We start from the raw sequence: 20,757 nt of genomic DNA, 5'->3' as shown, positions 1-20,757 counted from the left end.
GTGGACACTTGGCATCTCTGAAAACCAAGCTTAGCTATCTAAAGATGGGCACTCAAAAATCAAAGCCACCCAGAATTAAAGAGTATTTCTGAAAATATGGACCTAAATGTCTCACACCAATTGCAGTACCTAGCGAAGGGTACAGCAAAATATGAGACTTCATACAAAGACTGGAATATAATTACAGTGTTTTGAAGAATGAGTCCAAAGCATTGGCTATGCCTAGTTATTTAATTTAGTCATTAACTAATAGTTAGAGAAATCCTGCTCCATAAAACTATGGAGGAATTCTCTCAACTGTTAATCTCTCAGGGGTTGTTAGTCTCATTTAGTTCCCTATATCAGACTGACATCTAGTGGATGTAAGGTTTTGTTTCCAAAACATACAAAAAAGCTGGTCAAATTTTTCCATCAAAACTTTTTTTATATATATAAAATGGCTCTTCAACAAAATCCAAAGTTTTCATCTAAAATTTTCTTCAACCTTTTTCAGGGTTTTCATTGAAAGAAACAAACATTAGAAACAAAAAAAATTCAGTTTAGTTTTGGGTATGGCTTTAAATTTTTCAACAACCCATAAAAACTCAAAGAAAAAATGTGACAAACAATTTTGATTTTGTTTTCATCAGAAAAAAAATCATTTCCAAATGAGGCCTGCTTAAAAAAAAAAATTGAGAGGATGTAACTTATGCCCGCATCCCTTCTGGATTTCCAGAATATATTAAGGGTAAAGAAAAATAATGCATATAGAATAAAAGTTTGTTAATAATTGTAGTTAACAACTACCACCAACAAAACAAGGCTGTTCCCCGAAGGGCCTGATCCTGTCAATGTCAATGAGAGTTTTGGCCCAAAATATTCCCACTCTAGCCAAATTGCTTATAAAACCATATTGGGACAAATTCTGTTCCCATCTATGTCCCTGCAACCTCTCTGAAGTCAGTCTAGTTACTTGGGTACAAGTGAAAACAAAATTCAGCCCATTACTTGCAAACAAAAGGATTCCATTCAAAATTATGAAGTCCAAAGGTACAATGCCCTATTCAAATTGTTTGGATCTCAACACAAAAGTGCGCTATCAACTAGTATCACCATGAAAATTTCACTCCTTTATCAAATAAAATAGATGTATCTTTTTAATTACAACCAAAAATATGTAAGTCAAGTAATCTGTGATGCTACCACCTTTTCCTACTCACTCTTCATGGAAAATTGAACCTCCATATCACCCATGGGTTATATCTCATGCCTTTGCTAAGTGGAGTTGGTCTGTTTGAAAACTGTACATTTATACTCTGAACTGTGCTCACTTTCCATCTGTTCCTACGTGGCAGCTCAATACTTTCCTCTGCAGCAAGCCTAACTGTGTCATAGTCCAACAACAAAAAATAAATATTAATGACGTATTGCAGAGTTCACTGTACCTTGAACTGCAACTGATCTCCACCCAGCCCAGCTTCCAGGAGACGTGGAGCAGAAATCCACCAACTAACGTCTGCCACCTGAAACAACACAGAACAGTCACTCTGGTGGTTTTTTTAAATATCACAAACCATATTTCCCATAACGAAATTAGGTTTCCCCCATATGTGGCTTGGCATCTTTTCTTGTAGTGCCTCCTAGCCCTGGAATGTCAGCCCTGAGCCTGTACAGCAGTGGTGGGCAACCTGCGGCCTGGCAGGGTAATCCACTGGCATATTGCCAGACAGTTTGTTTACATTTTCACAGCCACCTGCAGCTCCCAGTGGCCACAGTTCGCCATTCCCGGCCAATGGGAGCTGCGGGAAGCGGCGGCCAGCACATCCCTACTGCCCGCGCCACTTCCCGCAGCTCCCATTGGCCGGGAACGGTGAACCACAGCCACTGGGAACTGTGGGCAGCCGTGAAAATGTAAACAAACTGTCTGACGGTACACCAGTGGATTACCCTGACGGGCTGCAGGTTGCCCACCACTGCTGTACAGCATGCAGCCCTGCTCTTTTCTTTTAAAACCTATCTCTCCACCCCATCCATCACTCTGGCTACTGCCTCAAATCTAATTGTATTCAAATATACTTTATAAGGAAAAAACTGACCACATTAAAAATTAGCACCCTTGCTCTCTTACATTATAACTTTGGTCCTTCCATATACTCTCCCCACACCCTTCATTTATGGTCTCTTGCTCTGGGTTCAAGTAGATTGTAGGCAGGGATCTGTCAGTTTATTTGTCTGATAAGCACTATGCATGCTAATCATACCCAAATGCTAACTTTCTATTCCATTATATTATAGAAGGGAGAAAGGAAAAGAAAACAGTTAAATAAACAATATTTTGGGATTGACCTTCCTCTTTGTCTTTGTATGTTGTTGGAGGGAGGGTTGTTTTGGTTTTGGGGTTCTTTCTGTCCATCTGTTTAAGTTTAAATCCTATAAACACTATTGGATCTAAGGCTTCAATAACTGGCTTCGTTTGGATCATTCCTGGCAATAAGCACCAGGGATACCATGTGTAGTCCCACTGACTTCACATATCAACGCGAACATGACTATCCATGGTAGCTCACACTAGGCCTGGATTGAAAACTCCCTACTGCACAAACTGTACTTTTTTCTATATAGTGCCAAGCATACTGTCAATAACAATCAAATAACAAATACATAGACGGCCCACAGCACTCTTTAATCTGTAGCTTCTAGAGAGAGCTTCTTCATAACTGGCTAGTTTTTTGTTCAAATCCAAAACCTCCTGGATCTGCCACTATATTGGTATTTCACAATAACTAATAACACTCTGCCCTATCAGAAGAGCCTTCTCTATCCTACCAGAGAAACAGCATGTGAAATCATGAAAGGACTGTGAGGGAATTTATTTTAAACTATAAAAAGAAAATCTGTATACTCAGTGCTAGTTTTATGTTCCACATTTCCTTTTCCTTTGGTTTAGCAAAGTTTTTTTGGGGGGTGCGGGGTTTGAATACTATTTGCTTTATATTCAGTAAATGTTTAGTGTACTGTGCTGTAATGCGAAACCATTGTAACCTGTGTAACTGTTAGGCACAAAGGTTTTGTTTGCCTGTTAGTCCTTTCATTGTTAAGCGGTGTGTTGCAAAAAAAGAAAAGAAAGACACCATCACATGCAATTCACTCTACAGCAGTGGTGGGCAAAAAAACAAACTGTCTGGCGGCCTGCCAGTGGATTACCCTGACGGGCTATGTGTGGCCCGCGGGCCGCAGGTTGCCCACCACTGCTCTACAGCCTGATGCTGGTGGAAAGCAGATAGATTACTGCCCACAGGGAACATTAAGAACAATCAGTGCAGTTACAACAGTTCACTTTACCTTGTTTAGATGAGGGGCATACAATAATGTAAAAGCTGGGTAAGCCGGATGTTCATCAGGGGCTTGATCCTGCTCCCATTCAAGTCAAAACTCCCATTAACATTAATGGTGCAGGATCAAGTCCCAGAGAGCAAACGCACCTCTGGTACTGAAGATAATCCTACAAGGTACAGAGCACCCACCACTCCTGTTGAAGTCAATGAGAGTTGAAGGTCCTCATCACCTTGCAGGAGAGAACCCTACATTAGACAGAGAACACAAGCAATGACAACAGACCTATGGCAGGGTTAGATGGTGAGGATAAGGTGCTTTTCTCCCCTGCTCACTTACTCCAAAATCTAAAGCAATAATATGCAAAGGCCTTTTAACAGTCAGCATTTACCAACCATCACTACACCAAGATAGCCCACTATTTCCGTGTACTCAGGAAAGGAAATAACTGCAGCAACTCAGATAGCACGGTGTGGTAACTGCTAGTGAATGCTGACTTTTAATGAGGACTTACCATATTTGTCTTCTACATACTCCCCTCACACACACTTCATCCCAGAAAATATGAAGTATTGCGGGGGGTGGGGGGGAAATGTTTGTTTATACAGTGCCTAGTACAGTGGGGTCCTGGTCCATGACCAGGCCTCTTGGGTGAAACAGTAGTATAAAGTAATTTGTACACACATTGACAGTAGAACAGACTCCTGAAAAAAGATGTCATAACTCTTTTTTGGATTAATAGACCTCCCAGGCCTCAAAGAAAATGGAGATTCATAGGGGTTCATCACAGTCATGGGGGGGAAAAGACAGAAAAAGTTAGGTAATGGTCCACGACTTGAAAATATCCACTCTGCATAAACACTATTGGCAGGTCACATATGCCAAGAGAACAAAAATGATGATGAAATCCTGACCTCCATTAACATCAATGGGCGAGGATTTCACTCAATATCTTTTATAAATTGATGACAGCAGTGAAAGTAAATACAGCTAACTTGGCCAAAACAAAAGGCTTGTCAGAGTCACTGCATAAAGTTGTGATTTGTAATACTGTACAGAATTACAATTAAGAAATGGGCTGAGCTTGAAAATAAAGTGTCCTTGTATTTGTATTAGCCTAGATACAGATTCGTATTTAATTGTTAGCATATTGGAAGAAATTAAATGAATCACATATGCACATAAGCCAAAATCAGTACTTCTTAAAATGGTGTGGGAATCTTATAATTGCTATTTTTCTAGATTAAAATATCAGGCCACCATAAAAACTAGAATTGATGGAGCAGCTGTTGACCTTGTAAACAGATACTTTACCAGGATGACATTAATAATAACACAGACAAATTAACAAACACTTTACTAGGGCTCCATGGAGTATGTTTTCTAGACAAGAAAAGCCTGTAATGACAGGAGATGCTAAAGTTAGCTTCAGCATGGAACAGCTAGACGTTTACTGATTAGAGTCATATTTCAAACAAATGTGTTTTTCAAATGGTACTTACCCTTGAAAAAGGGTAGGATAGGTGAATTTCAGGACAGACAGGACATACTGGAAAACAAATACAAAGTTAATGAACATTACACATCCATGGTGTTATAACATTAACAGACATTCACAAAAGTAATGGAGTACAAGAAACTTCTACAGAAAAAAGCACGAGCAAGGAATTCTAAAATCAGTGCAATAGACACACATCCCCAGTGCAGAACTGTTCTTAGCATTTCAGATGTGCTGGACCCTGCCTCATTCAGTGCAGGAGTTACATGGCATTAGAGTAAATAAAGGCTGAGGGCTGCACATTGAACAATGAAGAGAAATATAAATATTGGACAGCTGTCACATTCACTGAGCACCTTCCACACTGCACATGAGGCAAGGATCTGGAGGAAAAAAAATGTGACATGTAATTAAAACTGTATCATCTTACACGCCCACCCTGGGGCAGAGGTAAGGTTGAATGGGCATGTTAACTTTGCCATTTCCTGACGATGAGCGGTGCACTTCGCAATCTCAGTGTGGTTAGTATAGGTTATTTGCATATAATATTAACTAGTGTTTGGAAAGTGCTTTGGAAATGTAACATGCTACAGAAGAAGCATTAATATTGTTTCTTTAGAATGTTTTAGCAGATCAGTATGTGTGGGATGTGGATCCTAGGGTGATTTCCCACATATGTGCCTCTGCAAATAAGGAGCAAAAATCTACCCACACTTATGCCTATGCAGCACCGAAGTACTTTCTATGACCAGGTTTATAAACACCATCCCCAGTAAAAGGGAGAAGGAGTTAAACTTTCTCAGAAGAAAGGAAAAATACCTGCCATACCCAAAGATGCTGGAACTAGGGGTGCTGCTGCACACCCTGGCCTGAAGTGGTTTCCATTATGTACAGGGTTTACAGTTTGGTTCAATGACTTTCAGCACCCCCACTATACAAATTGTGAGCCAGCTGCTGGCCAGCCCCCAAAAGGGATAATACAAGCTGTCTGTGCTAAAGGGAGGTGCAGGCAAGTGGACCATATTATTAAGAAGTAAGGCTTTGGGAGCTAGCGGAGATATTTACTCCTTGTAAGGATCATACTTTGCTTAGACAACAGGCTAAGAAGATTCTGCCTACAGGGCTCAGCACTGAACAGCATGGAGGGTGAGAGACTCTGATCCTAGACTGTTCAGGGTTTGTGAATGGTCCTTATGTTCCCTGGAATAGTGAGAATGGCAAGAACTCTTGGGGATCATTTAAATAAAACTCTTGATTAAGATCTAGTGCTGGTAAGCCTTAGTGTTTGAACCTGAAATTTGGCTGAACCCTAATGATCATTTTGGGGCTTGCAGTGGAACCATATGGAGTAATTTTGGGCTCTGGGCTAGGACTCCAGCCATGCTCTTTTACAAGTTACCACTTAGAGCAAGGGTGGGCAAACTTTTTGGCCGAGGGCCACATCTGGGTGGGGAAATTGCTTGCAGGGCTGGGGTACGGGGTTGGAGTGCGGGGTGTCGGAGGGGGTGCGGTGTGCAGGAAGGGGCTCAGGGCAAGGGGTTGGGGCAGAGGAGGGGTGCGGGGTGTATGAGGAGACTCACGGAAGGGTTTAGGGTGCAGGAGGGGTGTGGAGTGCAGGAGGGATCTCAGGTCAGGGGGTTGAGGTGCAGGAGAGATGCAGGGTGCAGGAGGAGGCTCAGGGCAGGGTGTTGGGGTGCAGGAGGGGTGCGAGGTGCAGGAGGGGGCTCAGGCAGGGGGTTGGGATGCAGGAGGGGTGCGGGATGTGGCAGGGGGCTCAGGGCAGGGAGTTGGAGTGCAGGAGGGGTGCGGGGTGCAGGAGGGGGCTCCGGGTACGGGATTGGGGTGCAGGAGGGGTGCCAGGTACGGGAGGGGGCTCAGGGCAGGGGGTTGGGGTGCAGAAGGATGTGGGGTGCAGGAGGGGACTCAGGGCAGGGAGTTGGGGTGCGGGGTGCAGGAGGGGTTCAGGCTCCGGCCTGGTGCCGCTTACCTAGAGCGGCTCCAGGTGGCAGTGGCACACACCGGGGCCAGGGCAGGCTCCCTGCCTCCCTGCCCCAGCCCCACGCCACGGCTGGGGACGAAAGCAGCCGGCACCATGTCCCTGCGTGGCCCCTGAGGGTGGAGGGGGGCGCAGAGAGCTCCGCACGTTTCTCTCACCTGTGGGTACCTCTCCCGAAGCTCCCATTGGCCACGGTAACCCATTCCTGGCCAATGGGAGCTTTGGGGGAGGTACCCACAGGCAAGAGCAGCATGCGGAACCCTCTGCTGCCCCACGCCCACAGGCTGCAGGGACGTGGTGTGGCCGCTTCCCAGAGCAGCGCAGCGCCACGGGGGTGGCAATCCCAAGGGCCGGATCCAAAGCCCCAAGGGGCCAAATTCGGCCCATGGGCCATAGTTTGCCCACCCCTGACTTAGAGCCTCACTGACATTAACGGGGGACATTAAGCATGTGAGTGGGCCCAGTTAATCTCATCTATCTCAGTCAATCCAGGTTGGGTTTCCTCGGTATATCATTACTGGGCATAATGTAATGCAGACTTGTTACTGACATTTTAATAATATAGAGTCCAAAGATGTGTGTCTTTGGTTGAAACCACAGGCTCCAAACTTAACCAACATATGTATGCAAAAGATACCCTCACTTCACATATACTACTCATGATTCTTATAAATAAAAATTACAAGTAGAATTGTAGAACTTAGAGAAGTGAAAATCTATTTTATCACCCAGTCCATTACACTTTCTATCCACGTATCCACTTGACCAGTATGTATTCTAATATTGGGCATCGAAGGTTTCAGATGTGTCTTTATGTAGCTTGCCTCGCAGTGAAACTAAATGTATACTCCAAGCTAACTTTTTAGTTGTGATGTGAATAAATATGCCTGCTACACATTTTTTCAGATGAGTATGTGAATAATTGCAACAATTAGGTCGTACAGGTGTAAATGAAAGTAGAATTTAGCCCTGCAGATGAAATTTAACTAACAAACCTATTGATGAGCCAAAAAAGAATCCAGCTTGCAGTCTTAACAATAGTTGCTCTGTAATGCCTTCAGGAGTAAAGGGTAGCAAAAAACCTATTGGCATAATCTTGGAAGGAGCTGAGCAAAACTCAATACCCATTGCCTTTAATGGGCATGGAGGGTGTGAACCTCTTGCAGGAATTGGCCCCTATATTTTGTTACTAAAGAAATGACTTCAGTACACACTGGGAGGAGGTCTGAGTAAGAAAGTGGCATTTTACAGATACGCTTCAGAGTTGATATATGTCTTGGTTTAAAGCACAAGTGTCTTTCTGCTTTGCTTTTGTTCATGCAGTGCCTGGGACAAATGTAAATGCCTTACTCTGATTATCTTTTAACTTTCCTGCATTAAATCCATAAACAATTTTTAGGTGTGTGAGGGAGCTTTGTTTATCTTATCTAAAATATATTTACCCAAGCACTTTCTGCAGCCTAACACCATTTAGATACAACACAGCTGCTGTTTTGGCCCCTTTCGGTTCCTACCTACTACGTCAACCCTCCTTGACATTCTTAATAGAATGTGTGTGGGACAAACTCAGAAGCTGCAGGTGGGAAGGGGATGATTTTACATTGGGTCCTCATGAAAAAGTACATTTCTTCATCTCTCCCAAGAAGTTCCACACACCTTTGTTGTACAAACAAAGGTGTCTCTTCTTGCAAAGTATCTGCACCAGTGCCACAGAGGCATCCTCTAGCAGAGAAAATAAGAAGAGGTTACCATAGTTTCCCCACAGTTATGGGACAATCAAAATGCAAACTCTGGGATTGATTCTGATCTCACTTGTGTCAGTTTTACCACTAGAATTCCACTGGCTTCAGTGAAATTACTGCTAATTTTCACCATTCTCATTGACAGCAGAATCACAAACTCACTGATGCCATCAACCCTGGGCTACAGGAATTCAAAATAAACCCGTGAAACTCAGAATGTGGAATTAAAACTACATAATACACAAACTCAGGTACTTAGCGGACAAATAAAACAGTTCTGGAATAAGTTTAGGCCATAAAAATTCTCATCCACAGTGTGCACTCTGGCATATTTTTCCTTCTATTTCTTCATGGAACTTCTAATGACATCAATGAGAGAGCACAGTGGAAAGTAGATTTTTGCCCTGAACTTACAGTTTAATGTGGCTATAATGAATATTAAGCTTTGCTTAGCTACCATGATCACCCTTTAAAACTTTGGCAGTTTTGTCTTGGATCAGGTACTTTGGTGTTTGCAGTATTCCCTAGTGAATGTTGCAACTACTAAGCTACCATTCTATTTTTAATGGTGGCTACTGTGCCTTCTGGACTTAATCCTATGTTGGAAAGCGTAAGGACTACATGATGTATCAGGTCTTGACCACCTCCGCTTTCTGTGTTTGCCAGGCAGCTAATAATGGCCTTACAAGAATATTAAACTAACACTATCAAAGCAATAGAACTACTGGCTCTGTAGCTAATATTTTTTGTTTGGATTGTAAAGAGGCCCTCCCTTCACTCTTGTCAGTAGGCAGGATATTGGAATTTACATACCTTGAAAATGTTGCTTGTTTTCACATCTTTGAAAATGGAGCCAGGTGAATGAGGCTTGGATGTGCATGAAATTATGGACAATCATATCCCCACAACAGCAAATAGAAACCCATTAGAGCTTTAGCTGAGAAGCTGGGATTTCATTTATGTTGCAGCCCTAATTTTGGAGGGACCGGCGAACTTTTACTAATAAGTATAATTCTCAGTTTTGTGCTTTTTTTTTTTTTACTACTGCCAGTGTTTGTCTGCCACTGTAACTTAACGGTTACTATATTTACAAGCCTTACATTGTATTGAAAGGATACTCTCAGATGTGAGAGGCCCAAAATTAGACTTACTGGAATTTAAAAAAAAAAAAAAAAATTTTTTTTTAGAGGATTTTAAACATTTCAATTCTTCTTATGGGGGAGGGGGAAGTATCAGCAAAACAGCACTCATGAGCAACACTAGAACAATAATGTTTAAGGATTACATTAAGAAACCAGGACCCTGGTTCTAATCTAATGTACACACCTATAATTCCACTTACTTTGGTGCAGTTACTGATGCTTTACACTGGAATAGGTGAAAAGATAATGAAGCCTCATGTTTCAATTTCAAGCTTCCAAAAGAAGTTTTTAAAAAGTGAGAAGAAATATAAAATGGCAGTCACACTTAAGTGAAAGTACTGTACAGTAATCATAACTGTAATTAATACTTGTTGAATTCTTCCCACCCCCTTTCCCACACAGAGCCACTACTTCACTCATTTGTCCAAGGCTTTGTTCTCTGCCTTACAGTAACTTTGTAATCTGTGCATTTACAAATAGCCCCTAATGCCTCCTATCACTTTCAGCTTTTCCAGATTTTCCTTCGACCTAACTTTCCCCCTCTCTGCTTTCCGGGGGCGGGACAGAGGTTGGGTATAAGGCGTGAAGGAATTGTTCGATTTGATGGCTTCTTGCCGCTGGGCTGTTCTTTTAAAGGGAGATACAGCCGCAGAGATGCATCCTGTTAATATGGGGTTTCTATTGGGTGTCTCCCTCAGATAGAGGGGCTGGAAGTCTCAACAATACAGGGACCCCTTTCCGATTCCTCTGTCTGTGCACAAGGACTATTTGCAAGGAGAAAGGGGTTTTGTATGCAGCTGACTATGACCAGCTGGAGTCTCTCAATTCTCAAGAGAAACTGAAAATGAAATAACAGCTCCTCCTCTTTCAGCAGGCAAGGGAAGATGCTGAGAGGAGAAAGAAATGCAGTTAGCCTTCCTGCTGTCAGATCTGGGAGAAAATCCAGGGAGGTGAATTAGAAAAAGGAATGCTCAGGCAATCACTCACTCAATCAATACAAACCAACTTACAGCTCCCTCGTCCTCACCTTGTTGGTGAAATAAGAAGCCAGATAGAAGAGACAGAAGGACAGACCAGCTGCAGGTCTCTTTAAATACATCTGTCACAGCATTTCCCCCGTCCGGGTGAGGAAGATGAGGCACTGGTTCTTCCCGCTGTGATCAACTGGAGACAGTGCTCAGGAAACTGCCACCTGGAGAGGCTGCCATGACAGAGACACGTTGCTCTGTGTTTGCTCCAATAGGCACAAGAACAACCTCCTGAGGCACTGCCTTCTTAAAGGGGCGATGCTCCCTCTTGCCAGAGGAAACCCATTCCAGAGACGAGACACACAGATATGCTCACTCTCCCCACCACCACTTGCACACACACCCCTCTTCTTACACTTGTGTGGTTCACACTCACGATTCTCTCACACTCCAGCTGACTGTGGAAAATAAATGCCTACAGATTTTAATAGCGAATGATAACCTTTCCATAGGTTGTTTTTGGGAAACCATCCCAAAGCCACCCTTTGGGAATTACATCCCTGCTCTAGAATTCTGTAGCGGTTCAAAAATTATAGAAAAGATCACATTCTCTATTAAGCTTCACACACTTGTCTACATAATGACATAAGGTGGGTTTTTTTTAAATCAGATTAGTTCTATCAAGTTTACATAGCTCAACTGGAAACCCCTTTAACCACCCTTTCACACCTTTAAATCATGCTAGTTGGTGGCCATGTGGCTGTATTCTGACATTCCAAACATCTGAGAAGTTCAAACAGCTACTTTTTAAAAAAAAAAAAATCCTGCCGCAGAATGTTTCCTTCTTTTCATCCCAAAAATATGGGATTTCCCAAAATAATTACCCCATCTAAGGCCCAGTGTGGGCAAAATTCAGTCATAGCCCAGTGATAGCTTTTCTAGAGAAAAAAAGTGTTGGAGTTCTGTATGTAATGGCCCTGATGGGCCTGAAATGGGAGCATGATCCCACTGTGAAAGGAAGATTCCCATGTTCAAAATGCGGTATGCAGCACTCACTTCTAGCCCTGAAAGAATCCAAGACATCAGACTTTAAAGAAATGACGTTTTTACTTATAGAAAAGCTATGTTAGGTAGCTTTAGACATTTTAACAGCTCCCTCTGAGCCCTGAACCATTGGTTGGACTCATGGGCCTGGACCTACAAAGAGACTTAGGCATTGCAATGCTCAGTGTCACAACACCTAACTTTTAAACTCCTAGAAATCACAGAGATAACACTGCAATTCACAACAGCTGCTTTAGGGATCTGACCTCCCTATACAATGAATGGGGAAAGATAGATGCCATATAATGCTATCCACAAAACCCAGCACACTAGTTGGGGAGCTGCCTAAGCTAGCCAATGGGAGAAGTCAATATTAAGCCCTGTCCCTCTCTCAGATATAGGTACCTAAATCCAGGCTGCAGTAAGGTGCCTATCTTTGCTTAGTGATCCACAAATGGGAACCCGTTTCCTGGAGTTAGATGTCACTGGGCTTGGGGTGCAATACAGACCAGTGAGGTGTTGTGTCACCACGTGCCCTGCAACCCTCGGTGCTTTACAATGTTTTGCTACTGTAGCTCCCAGCCTGGGATACTCATAACCAGCCTCTAAGCATGCAGGTCATACCCTAAGTGTCTGTCTGTATGCTAGATAGCACTGGTTCAGCAGCTCTGACCCAGAAGCCTGTCTACAGCCCCACAGCCCCATGCTGGCTTTCCCCAGTCTTGGTTACAATCTGCAAGGTGACGCCAACACACTTCCAGTCCCAAGACTTCCCAAAAACGTGTGTCTACAATATCCAGCCCGCTCCTGGACAGTTCAGTGAAATAATAAGGTTTATTTGTTCCTTTAAAGAAATGAAAGTACATCACAGATTATTACCTTAACTGGAGGTAAATACACCCTTCCCTTTAACCACCACAATGAGTTGGTTTATAATAAAAATAAACACAAATTTATTAACAATAGGACATAGGTTAAGTGATGCCAAGTAAAAGAAATAAAAGTAGAGATAGTTACAAGCAAATAAAGGTGAAAACATGCATCTAAAAGTCTAAAATTTAATCTAGCAAGGTACAGTCTTTGTGCAAGACTGGTTTCTCCCACCAGTCTTCCCTCTTCCCAGCCATGGCTGACTTTCCCTCAGTCAGGACCTTCCACAGAAACACAAGGTGCTGGTTTCCCTTGTCTCCCTATGTGAAAGCTCTTTGTCTCAGCAGGTTTCTCACCTATATTCAGTTCCCAGAGACTTCACACACCCTGCCCCCTTGGTTGAAAGAACCATCTTTCTTGGGTTGCAAGAGCTCTGCCTCCTTGTGTCTGTCTGGTGATGGATGCCAAAGATGGCTTCTGGCTTTGCTTATATCTTCTGAAGTTCAATGCGTTTGCCTCAAGAGGCAGGATGATGTCATGCTGTACTATGCAAACAGGGCTTCCATTGTATTTGCTCACACCTTGATTAATCTTAATAGACAAAAAGAAAAGGAGTACTTGTGGCACCTTAGAGACTAACCAATTTATTTGAGCATGAGCTTTCGTGAGCTACAGCTCACTTCATCAGATGTATACCGTGGAAACTGCAGCAGACTTTATATATACACAGAGAATATGAAACAATACCTCCTCCCACCCCACTGTCCTGCTGGTAATAGCTTATCTAAAGTAATCGTCAGGTTAGGCCATTTCCAGCACAAATCCAGGTTTTCTCACCCTCCACCCCCCCACACAAATTCACTCTCCTGCTGGTGATAGCCCATCCAAAGTGACAACTCTTTACACAATGTGCATGATAATGAAGTTAGGCCAATAGACAGATAGCTGCCTTCTCTCATATCTAGGAGAGAACCTGTCACAGAAATTTAAAGGAGTAATTGTGGCACCTTAGAGACTAACCAATTTATTTGAGCATAAGCTTTCGTGAGCTACAGATCACTTCACAGATATTTGTTAGTCTCTAAGGTGCCACAAGTACTCCTTTTCTTGTCACAGACGAAAGCATAATATCATTATGTATCCATATTTCCTCATATATTGTTAACACATACATTTCACAATTATATTAATCACCAGTGTGTCAGAGGCTTTCATAAAACACCTCACTCAATACATTTTTATAATACAGTAATATTGTATACAATCAGTTGATTCAATTACTTATCACGTCAGGCTCAGCCCCCCTGTGTTTATAGACTAGTACGCCTTTGCAATGTATTCTTTGAAAATTAAAAACCAGGCCAAGCTTCTCTCTCCTGCTGGGGCACAGACACCATGCTGCCTCTTCCACCAGTTGTTAGCTTGATAGCTTTGTTTACCTGTATGTAAATGTACCTTCATTGTCTCTGCCTGATGACCAGGGTGCTGGTCAGAGAAGCAAACACATTCCTTTGTCTAGGGCAGGCCTGTTTAACAACTCCCCCAGTATGCCTAAATTAAACACACTTTAATCCTAATTCTAGCATATATCCATACCTCTTAATACACATGTGCATACGTCATACAAGAATATTAATGATCAGTGAGTTATTGGTTTTCAAATGGTCCCTCATATAAGGCATATTTTTTACAAAGATTATTACAGTAGCATGTTGGGTGTGAGGACTGGGGGCAGTGTTTCTCAGATGCGGCCACTGTGGCCACATGCAGCCACCACAGCCTTTTCTTGTGGCCACAGTCTTCTAGGCAGTGACTGGGGGGGAAGGAAAAGCAGCAGCTCCTCCCCAGGGGCCACCAGCAGTGGTTGGGTCCCACCTCCCTCTGGAGAAGAGACACACAAGCTGGAGGAGCAGGCAGTCAGTGAGTTTCCCACCTTCCCAGGAGTGACGGGGTTGGGCTTCAGCCCTGGGGGGTGGTGGGCACCAGGCTCCAGCCATGGGGCTTCAGCTTCTGTTCCCAGGCCCTGTTCCCTGGATGTGGGGCTTTGGGCTCCATTCCCTGGCTGCATGGTGGCGGGCTCTGACCCCGAACTCACCCCCCCCATCACCTCTGGCCCCCGCTGCCTCCCCCAGTGCCCCATCGCCCCTGCTACCTCTGTACCCACCTCCCCATCCAGGGCTTAATTTGTCCCCAAGCTTGCTGGGGCTGAGTAAGTCTGCTGTGAAAAGTGATAGTAACAAACATACAAATATCACTTTTCAGAGCAGACTTACTTATAGCTAGCAAGTCTTTAAAAAACAACAACCCCAAAAAGCAAAAGAAACAACAAGAAAAAACACAAGAATGTTCAAAGCACCTTATTTGTGTTTCTATTCTGTTTTGGTCCAGTAAAGAATAGAGACAACTGTACATTATTCTTATTATTGAGCTGGCAAAAAAAAACAACAACAACACCCTACATATATAAATTACAATGATTTGGACATGTATATGTGCATATTTATTTGTTTTTCCTAAAGTTAATTAAGTATTTTAGGAAAAATTGTCAGAGCGGCCACCAAAACATTTGTTGTGAGAACCCCTGGCTTATGGTCATAGCACGTAAGCAGTTTCTTGTGTGAATAAGTTGGTGCTTACCTCTCTCCATACAAAAAGGCTTGAGAAGGAGGAACAGAAAACCACCTTATAACTCTTAGCCAAAGGGCAGCAGATATAAGGCACATGGGGAGGCTAAGCCTCCCCAAATGGGGCAAGAAATGCCGGATTCTGCACACCTCCCTTTGGAAACATGCTAGCCTGCTGCCTTTGGAGCGCTACCGCCCGAAGCACCAAGCTTTGTGGGGGGTCAGAGAGGAGTGAGCAGGAAGCAAGGGGAGCTTCAGGGGGTGGAGACGAGTGTGGTGCCTTGGGGGAGGGGGTGGAGCAGGGGCAGGAAGAGGCAGCAGTGGGGCAGGGCCTTCGGGGAAGAGACTGAGCGAGAGCAGGGCTTCAGGGTGGAGCATGGACAGGGCCCCAGGGGGAGGAAGCTGAGCAAGGGTGGGGGCCTCAGGACGGAGCCACAAGTGGGTCACGCCCCCACACACACTTCTACGGAGCTTTCAGCACCCGTGCCCAGCCTCCCCAAACTCAAGAGTCAGGTGCCAAATATGCTCTTAGCCCAGTGGTTAGAGCACTCACCTGGGATGTGCCAAGTCTAATTTCAATCTCCCCACCCCCGGCCTGTCAGAGGATGGGGGAAGATTTGAACAGGGGTCTCCCACCTCTCAGGTACATACTCCATCCACCCAAATATAGAATATTTGATATGGGGCTCCCTCAATCTCTCCTGTTAAAGCTGTTCCACTGTGGCTAAATAATGAAAGAGAGATTGAAGGTTTCCCATGTCCCAGGTGAGTGCCCTACCTACCAGGCTACCAATCAGAGTCATTGTCTCTCATGATCTCACTTTCTATCCCAATGACTATTAAGCATTTTTCCACAGTGGAGCACTCATTGGGCCAGACAGAAAGAGAGAGAGCACAACTGCAAATAATTCCATAGCCCAGTGATTAGGCCACCCACGTGGGAGATGGGAGGCCCAGGGTTAAGTTCCCCTGTGCCAATTACTCTTTAGTTAGCTTCAGCGTGAGAGACTGAGGGAGCTCTGCCATAGCTTTGTGATTAGAGCCTTTGCTTCCCCGTGGCAGAGGGGGCAATTAAATTGGGGTGATTGCCAGGTGAGTGCTCTAATCCCTGAGCTAAAAGCTACACAGCAAGTACCTTTTACATGTCTTCCTCCAGCTGGACTTTGTAGCTTTATGGAGGCTAAAAGTTGGACTTAGCCACTAAGTCTGGGGTTTAAGCACCTATGTACCTCTGTAGAGGTAATTGGTACCCTGTGGTAACTAAGGCATCTGGCTTCCTAGTTGGAGGGATCGAAGGCACTGTGTCATAAACAAAGTAAATAGTGTCTTGTCAAGGTTTTCTGAGATGAACAGATTAATTCTTATGGCTTCAACACTCATGAGAAATGTAGCCATCTCAAACTCATACCATCATATTGTCCCTCAAATATATGTATGTGTGGGTATATATGCTCATAGCTCAATTGTTTAATGATCTGGTAAGAAGTAGGGGAGACATTTAACAGTAAAGGGACACAAATGTAAATATAAAAATTATTATAATAAATTTCACAGCTGCTATACTTATCACAATATCTTTCTCCTGAGGAAGTTAACCTGTGAAATTCCAAAAGGATTTTGTACCATGTCACATATCCATTATTATATTAAACTACCAGACAGTGCAGTGAGTTCATATGATGTATTAATGCTCGTACTGTTAGAGGATGGTCTTTTGTAGTTCAGAAATAATCATGCTTCTTGCCATATGTATGTTAGACTTTTATTGAAGGTCGCAGAAGTACAGTTCTTCCAATCCTTTAATTTTTACTGCTACAGCCTAGTCCTTTAAAAGAGTAATGCATAAATTGATCAGTTGTGCAAACTGGATTCCCAGTCAAAATTACTTTTGTGATATTATGGTTCATCTTAAATGCATCATCCTCTATTTCTCTTATATTGTTCATGGAGAGATCCAAAAGTTCCAAATTAGCCGTACTGTCAGTGAACGTTTTTGGTAAGATTTTTATGCCATTACAGCATAAAGTTAACTCAATCAGATTTTGAAGGCCTGAAAAAATGGGTGGAGTGTGGAGACAAGTTTTGTCCAAATGCAGAAACTTTAGCTTAGTATTATTTATGAATAGATTTTTGGGAACATTACCAATACAATTTGCAGATAAATTAAGAACTTCCAGCTGCTCCAACCCTGAAGCGAAGTCAGAAGGCATCTCTAAGAGTAAATTACTAGACAGGTCAAGTTTCCTTAAGGTAAACCTGCTAGCAAACAAGAGAGGTGGAATACTTTGGATTTTATTTTTAGAAATTGAAAAATGTTTTAGGTTGTCGAGGGTTGTGAATATAGCATGTGATATCTCAGTAAAATTATTATAATCTAGCAGCAAGTCATTAAGACTCTTCATCTTGTCAAACAAACCCTCAGGCAAATGACTTATTTCATTGTGGGACAGAACAAGGATCTTAAGGTTATGAATGGGATCAAAAACTCCCTCTGGTATGGTGGGGAGATGGTTACCAGCCAGCATTAAGGTATCAAGCTGGGAAAGCCCCACAAACATGGATGCAAGCATCTTCAGCCTGTTATTGGAGAGGTCCAGATAGGTGAGCTTTTCTAAGGAGATGAAAATTGTACTGTCCAGAAGACCCAATCTGTTTTCAGCTAAGTTTAACCAAACCAGTTTCTTTGTGTTCCTGAACAAGTTTGATGGCAAGTCTGTGAAATTGTTCCCAGAGAGATCCAGAGAGAGGATGCTCTTGCTGATATTGTCAAAAGAGTCATTCTGAAGTGACAGCTTGTTGTTGGCTAAACCAAGGAATGTGAGATTGGGAAGGTGTTGAAACACTCCTGGAGAAATGAGGGTTAAATGGTTGTCGTTCAAGATCAATGTTTCTGTTTTTTGAGCGATACCATGTGGAACTTCATATAAACTGGCACAGCGGCAATCCATTAGAGAAGGGGTACATAAACACTTCTGGGGGCAGTCTGGCAGTGAAAAGACATATCCAAAGAGCAGCAGAAATAGCACAGGGATCATTATTACAGCCTGCAGGGAACACAGAGGAGAAAAGGGAACAAATCAACCAATAAATGTGAGCTCCTTCATTTGGGTGTGGTTTTATTTCTAATAAATAAGGCTATATATGTGACGATTTTTCATCTACATCTCAACAACATTGCCAGTCATTTTCCGTAACTAAAACCACCCTTTGACAGCATTTAGTGTTTACCTGCTCCTGATCAGGGATGTTTCAGACAGTGCTGCTAAACCTGCCACCACAGAATTCTTAAGGGCTCATGCCACACCTGGCTGAAATGCCAAAGTGGGGCCAAAGTCTCTGGTGCTACTGTAATCCCCTCGTGGAGCTCTCTCCCAGCGCTTGCACACGACCACACTCACACTTCAATGTGCCACTATGGAAGCGTTCCCGTGACAGCGCTTTGTAGTTTCCAGTGTAGCCATGCCCTTATACCCACATAACTACATGGCTTTAAATTCACATATCCATATAAAAACACTGTGTAGACAACCCCTTTTACATTCTCATGATATTCTTTGACTCCCATATTTTTCTTTCCCTCTACGTATGCATAACTTTCATTGCCATCCATGGGACTTCTGTATATGTAGAGGAGACATAGAACTGAGATCCATTATGTAACTCAGAGGCAGAATTTTGCAGTATTCCCATATTTTGACAAGATACAATAAGCATTGACTACAATATGAAATGAAAGTTATCAGTCTGACTCCTGTCTACATGTAACCACTAAATTTCAACTTAGGAGATGTGCTGTGTTTTCTCTGAAAATTTAAAGGTGACTTACAAAGTGGCGAAGAAAAAGTTTGCATCCATATTTTTTGTGTGTGTGCTTGTTTATGATGTATCAAAAAAGCCTAAAATGTTGACTAAGATATTTTTAAGTGCTGGTTTTTTTCTGCCCTTTTTTTTTTTTTTTTTTTACATTAGAAATTCATGTATTGTCTACTCTGTTTTTCTTGGAAAACTTTCTGGATGACTGAAGAATTAGTGAGATTGATCTCACAAGGAAGAATAGAATGAAATATTAGCAACTGAGAAGAAATTTTTAACCAGACTTTTCTATAACTTCTTTTTTTTTCTTTTTTTTTAAGTTTTTCTTAATATGTATTTAACTCAAACAACTGGTAAACAGCTGGTGAAATATTCAAACACACATCTACAACTGAAGGATACGAAAGTTCCCTGTACAATTATATGATTCTCCAAACAGTTCTCCAGTAAAAATAGTAAGGACAAGCTTTATATTTCTAAGATAAGAAATAAGATTTTTTTCCTTTTAAATAAGCAAAGCAAAACCAAAAACCTTTCAGAGCTTCTTAGATCATAAAGCAGTAATAAAAAGGGTACAATGCCATTTTAAAAATTTTAATTTGCAGGTCACCTTTAAGAAAACAAGAAAAAAATCACCCAATTTTGTTGACAACAGATAAGCAGGATAAAAGAACTAAAACTGAGTACATTTGTGTCTAATTTTAGACAAATCAAAATAAGCATTGTACAAGTTCAAAAGCGAGTTAATATCAGTTTATAACAAAATAGTTCTAAGCAAATGGCCAATATACTCAACCTGAAATGTTCCTGTGTGTTCCTTCAGCAGTCTGAGAAATGTAACCAAAACTAATTTCACAAACTGTAGCTTTCATTGCTTAACTTATGTTTGTTGGCTTAATTTGTTTATTGAGTAAGACTTCCCAGAAGAGAAAAAAAAAAAAGGATGATGACGAAACACAAGAAAACTGTAAACACCTAAATTTTACAACACTGTTTAGATACTACAGTGATTGGTGCTCTGTAAAAACTTTAGTCAAGTAGAAAAACAATAAAGGATCTGTCCCACCTTGCCATGATTAGCAGTCAGCCTTTTGTTATAAGCATGTTTGGACGACATTCTTGCAAACTCATACCTGTGACTGGACCTTGGGCCTGCACAGAACCCTATTTTGTGGGGGCTGTGTACAGGTGCACAATAGGGTTGCCAACTTTCTAATGGCACAAACCCAAACACCTTGCCCTGCCCCCTGCTCCACCACCGCCCTGAGGCCCCACCCCTGCCCTGAGGCTCCGCCCCCACTTGCTGCATCCTTCCTCCCTCTGTCGCTCTCTCTCCCCGACCCTCACTCACTTCCACCAGACTGGGACGGGCGTTGGGGTGCGGGAGGGGGCTGAGGGCTCTGGCTGGGAGTGTGGGCTCTGGGGTGCGGCCAGGGATGAGGAGTTTCAGGTTAAGGACGGGGCTCCGGGCTGGGACAGGGGGTTGTGGTGTGGGGGTGGGTGAGGGCTCCAGCTGGGGGTATGGGCTCTGAGGTGGGACTGGAGGTGAGGGGTTTGAGTTGCAGGAGGGGGCTCAAGGACTAGAACTGGTGCAGGGGGTTGGTGTGTTGGGGGGCATATGGGGTGTGGGCTCCAAGAGGGAGTTTGGGTGCAGGAGGGGACCCCAGGCTGGGGCAGGGGTTTGGGGGACGGGGTCCCAGCAGCACTTACCGTGGCTCCCAGGAAGGGGCCACCAGGTCCTTGCAGCC

At 43.0% G+C, this 20,757-nt stretch overlaps 2 protein-coding genes across 3 annotated transcripts in view; both read right to left on the bottom strand.

Moving 5' to 3' along the window:
• Positions 1-10,899, bottom strand: part of SLC35D4 (solute carrier family 35 member D4) — an 81,146-nt gene extending 70,247 nt beyond the window's left edge. For both annotated transcript variants that reach the window (XM_077810372.1, XM_077810374.1), the window contains exons 1-3: positions 10,718-10,899; positions 4,815-4,861; positions 1,425-1,502 (exon numbers count right to left, since the gene is read on the bottom strand). In XM_077810372.1, coding sequence (XP_077666498.1) covers positions 1,425-1,502; positions 4,815-4,861; positions 10,718-10,789 — 197 coding nt within the window. In that variant the 5' untranslated portion in view covers positions 10,790-10,899. The remainder of the gene's footprint in view (positions 1-1,424; positions 1,503-4,814; positions 4,862-10,717) is intronic.
• A 4,055-nt stretch (positions 10,900-14,954) lies between these two features.
• LOC144260424 (uncharacterized) lies at positions 14,955-19,925 on the bottom strand. The gene is made up of 2 exons (XM_077809048.1): positions 19,806-19,925; positions 14,955-18,240 (listed from the first exon to the last, which is right to left on the bottom strand). Exon 2 carries the CDS (start codon positions 18,229-18,231, stop codon positions 16,996-16,998), a length of 1,236 nt encoding a protein of 411 aa, XP_077665174.1. The 5' UTR covers positions 18,232-18,240; positions 19,806-19,925; the 3' UTR covers positions 14,955-16,995.
• Between the last annotated feature and the right edge of the window lie 832 nt (positions 19,926-20,757).

This window comes from Eretmochelys imbricata, chromosome 2 (assembly GCF_965152235.1).
Source record: "Eretmochelys imbricata isolate rEreImb1 chromosome 2, rEreImb1.hap1, whole genome shotgun sequence".
Classification (NCBI taxonomy): Eukaryota; Metazoa; Chordata; order Testudines; family Cheloniidae; genus Eretmochelys; species Eretmochelys imbricata.
Note: the sequence above shows the minus strand (reverse complement) of the source record. Positions and strands in the feature narration are given on the sequence as shown.

Bases quoted from the DNA above. Each gene is read 5' to 3' on its own strand.
- LOC144260424 (XM_077809048.1), bottom strand. From the start codon at position 18,231: ATGATCCCTGTGCTATTTCTGCTGCTCTTTGGATATGTCTTTTCACTG.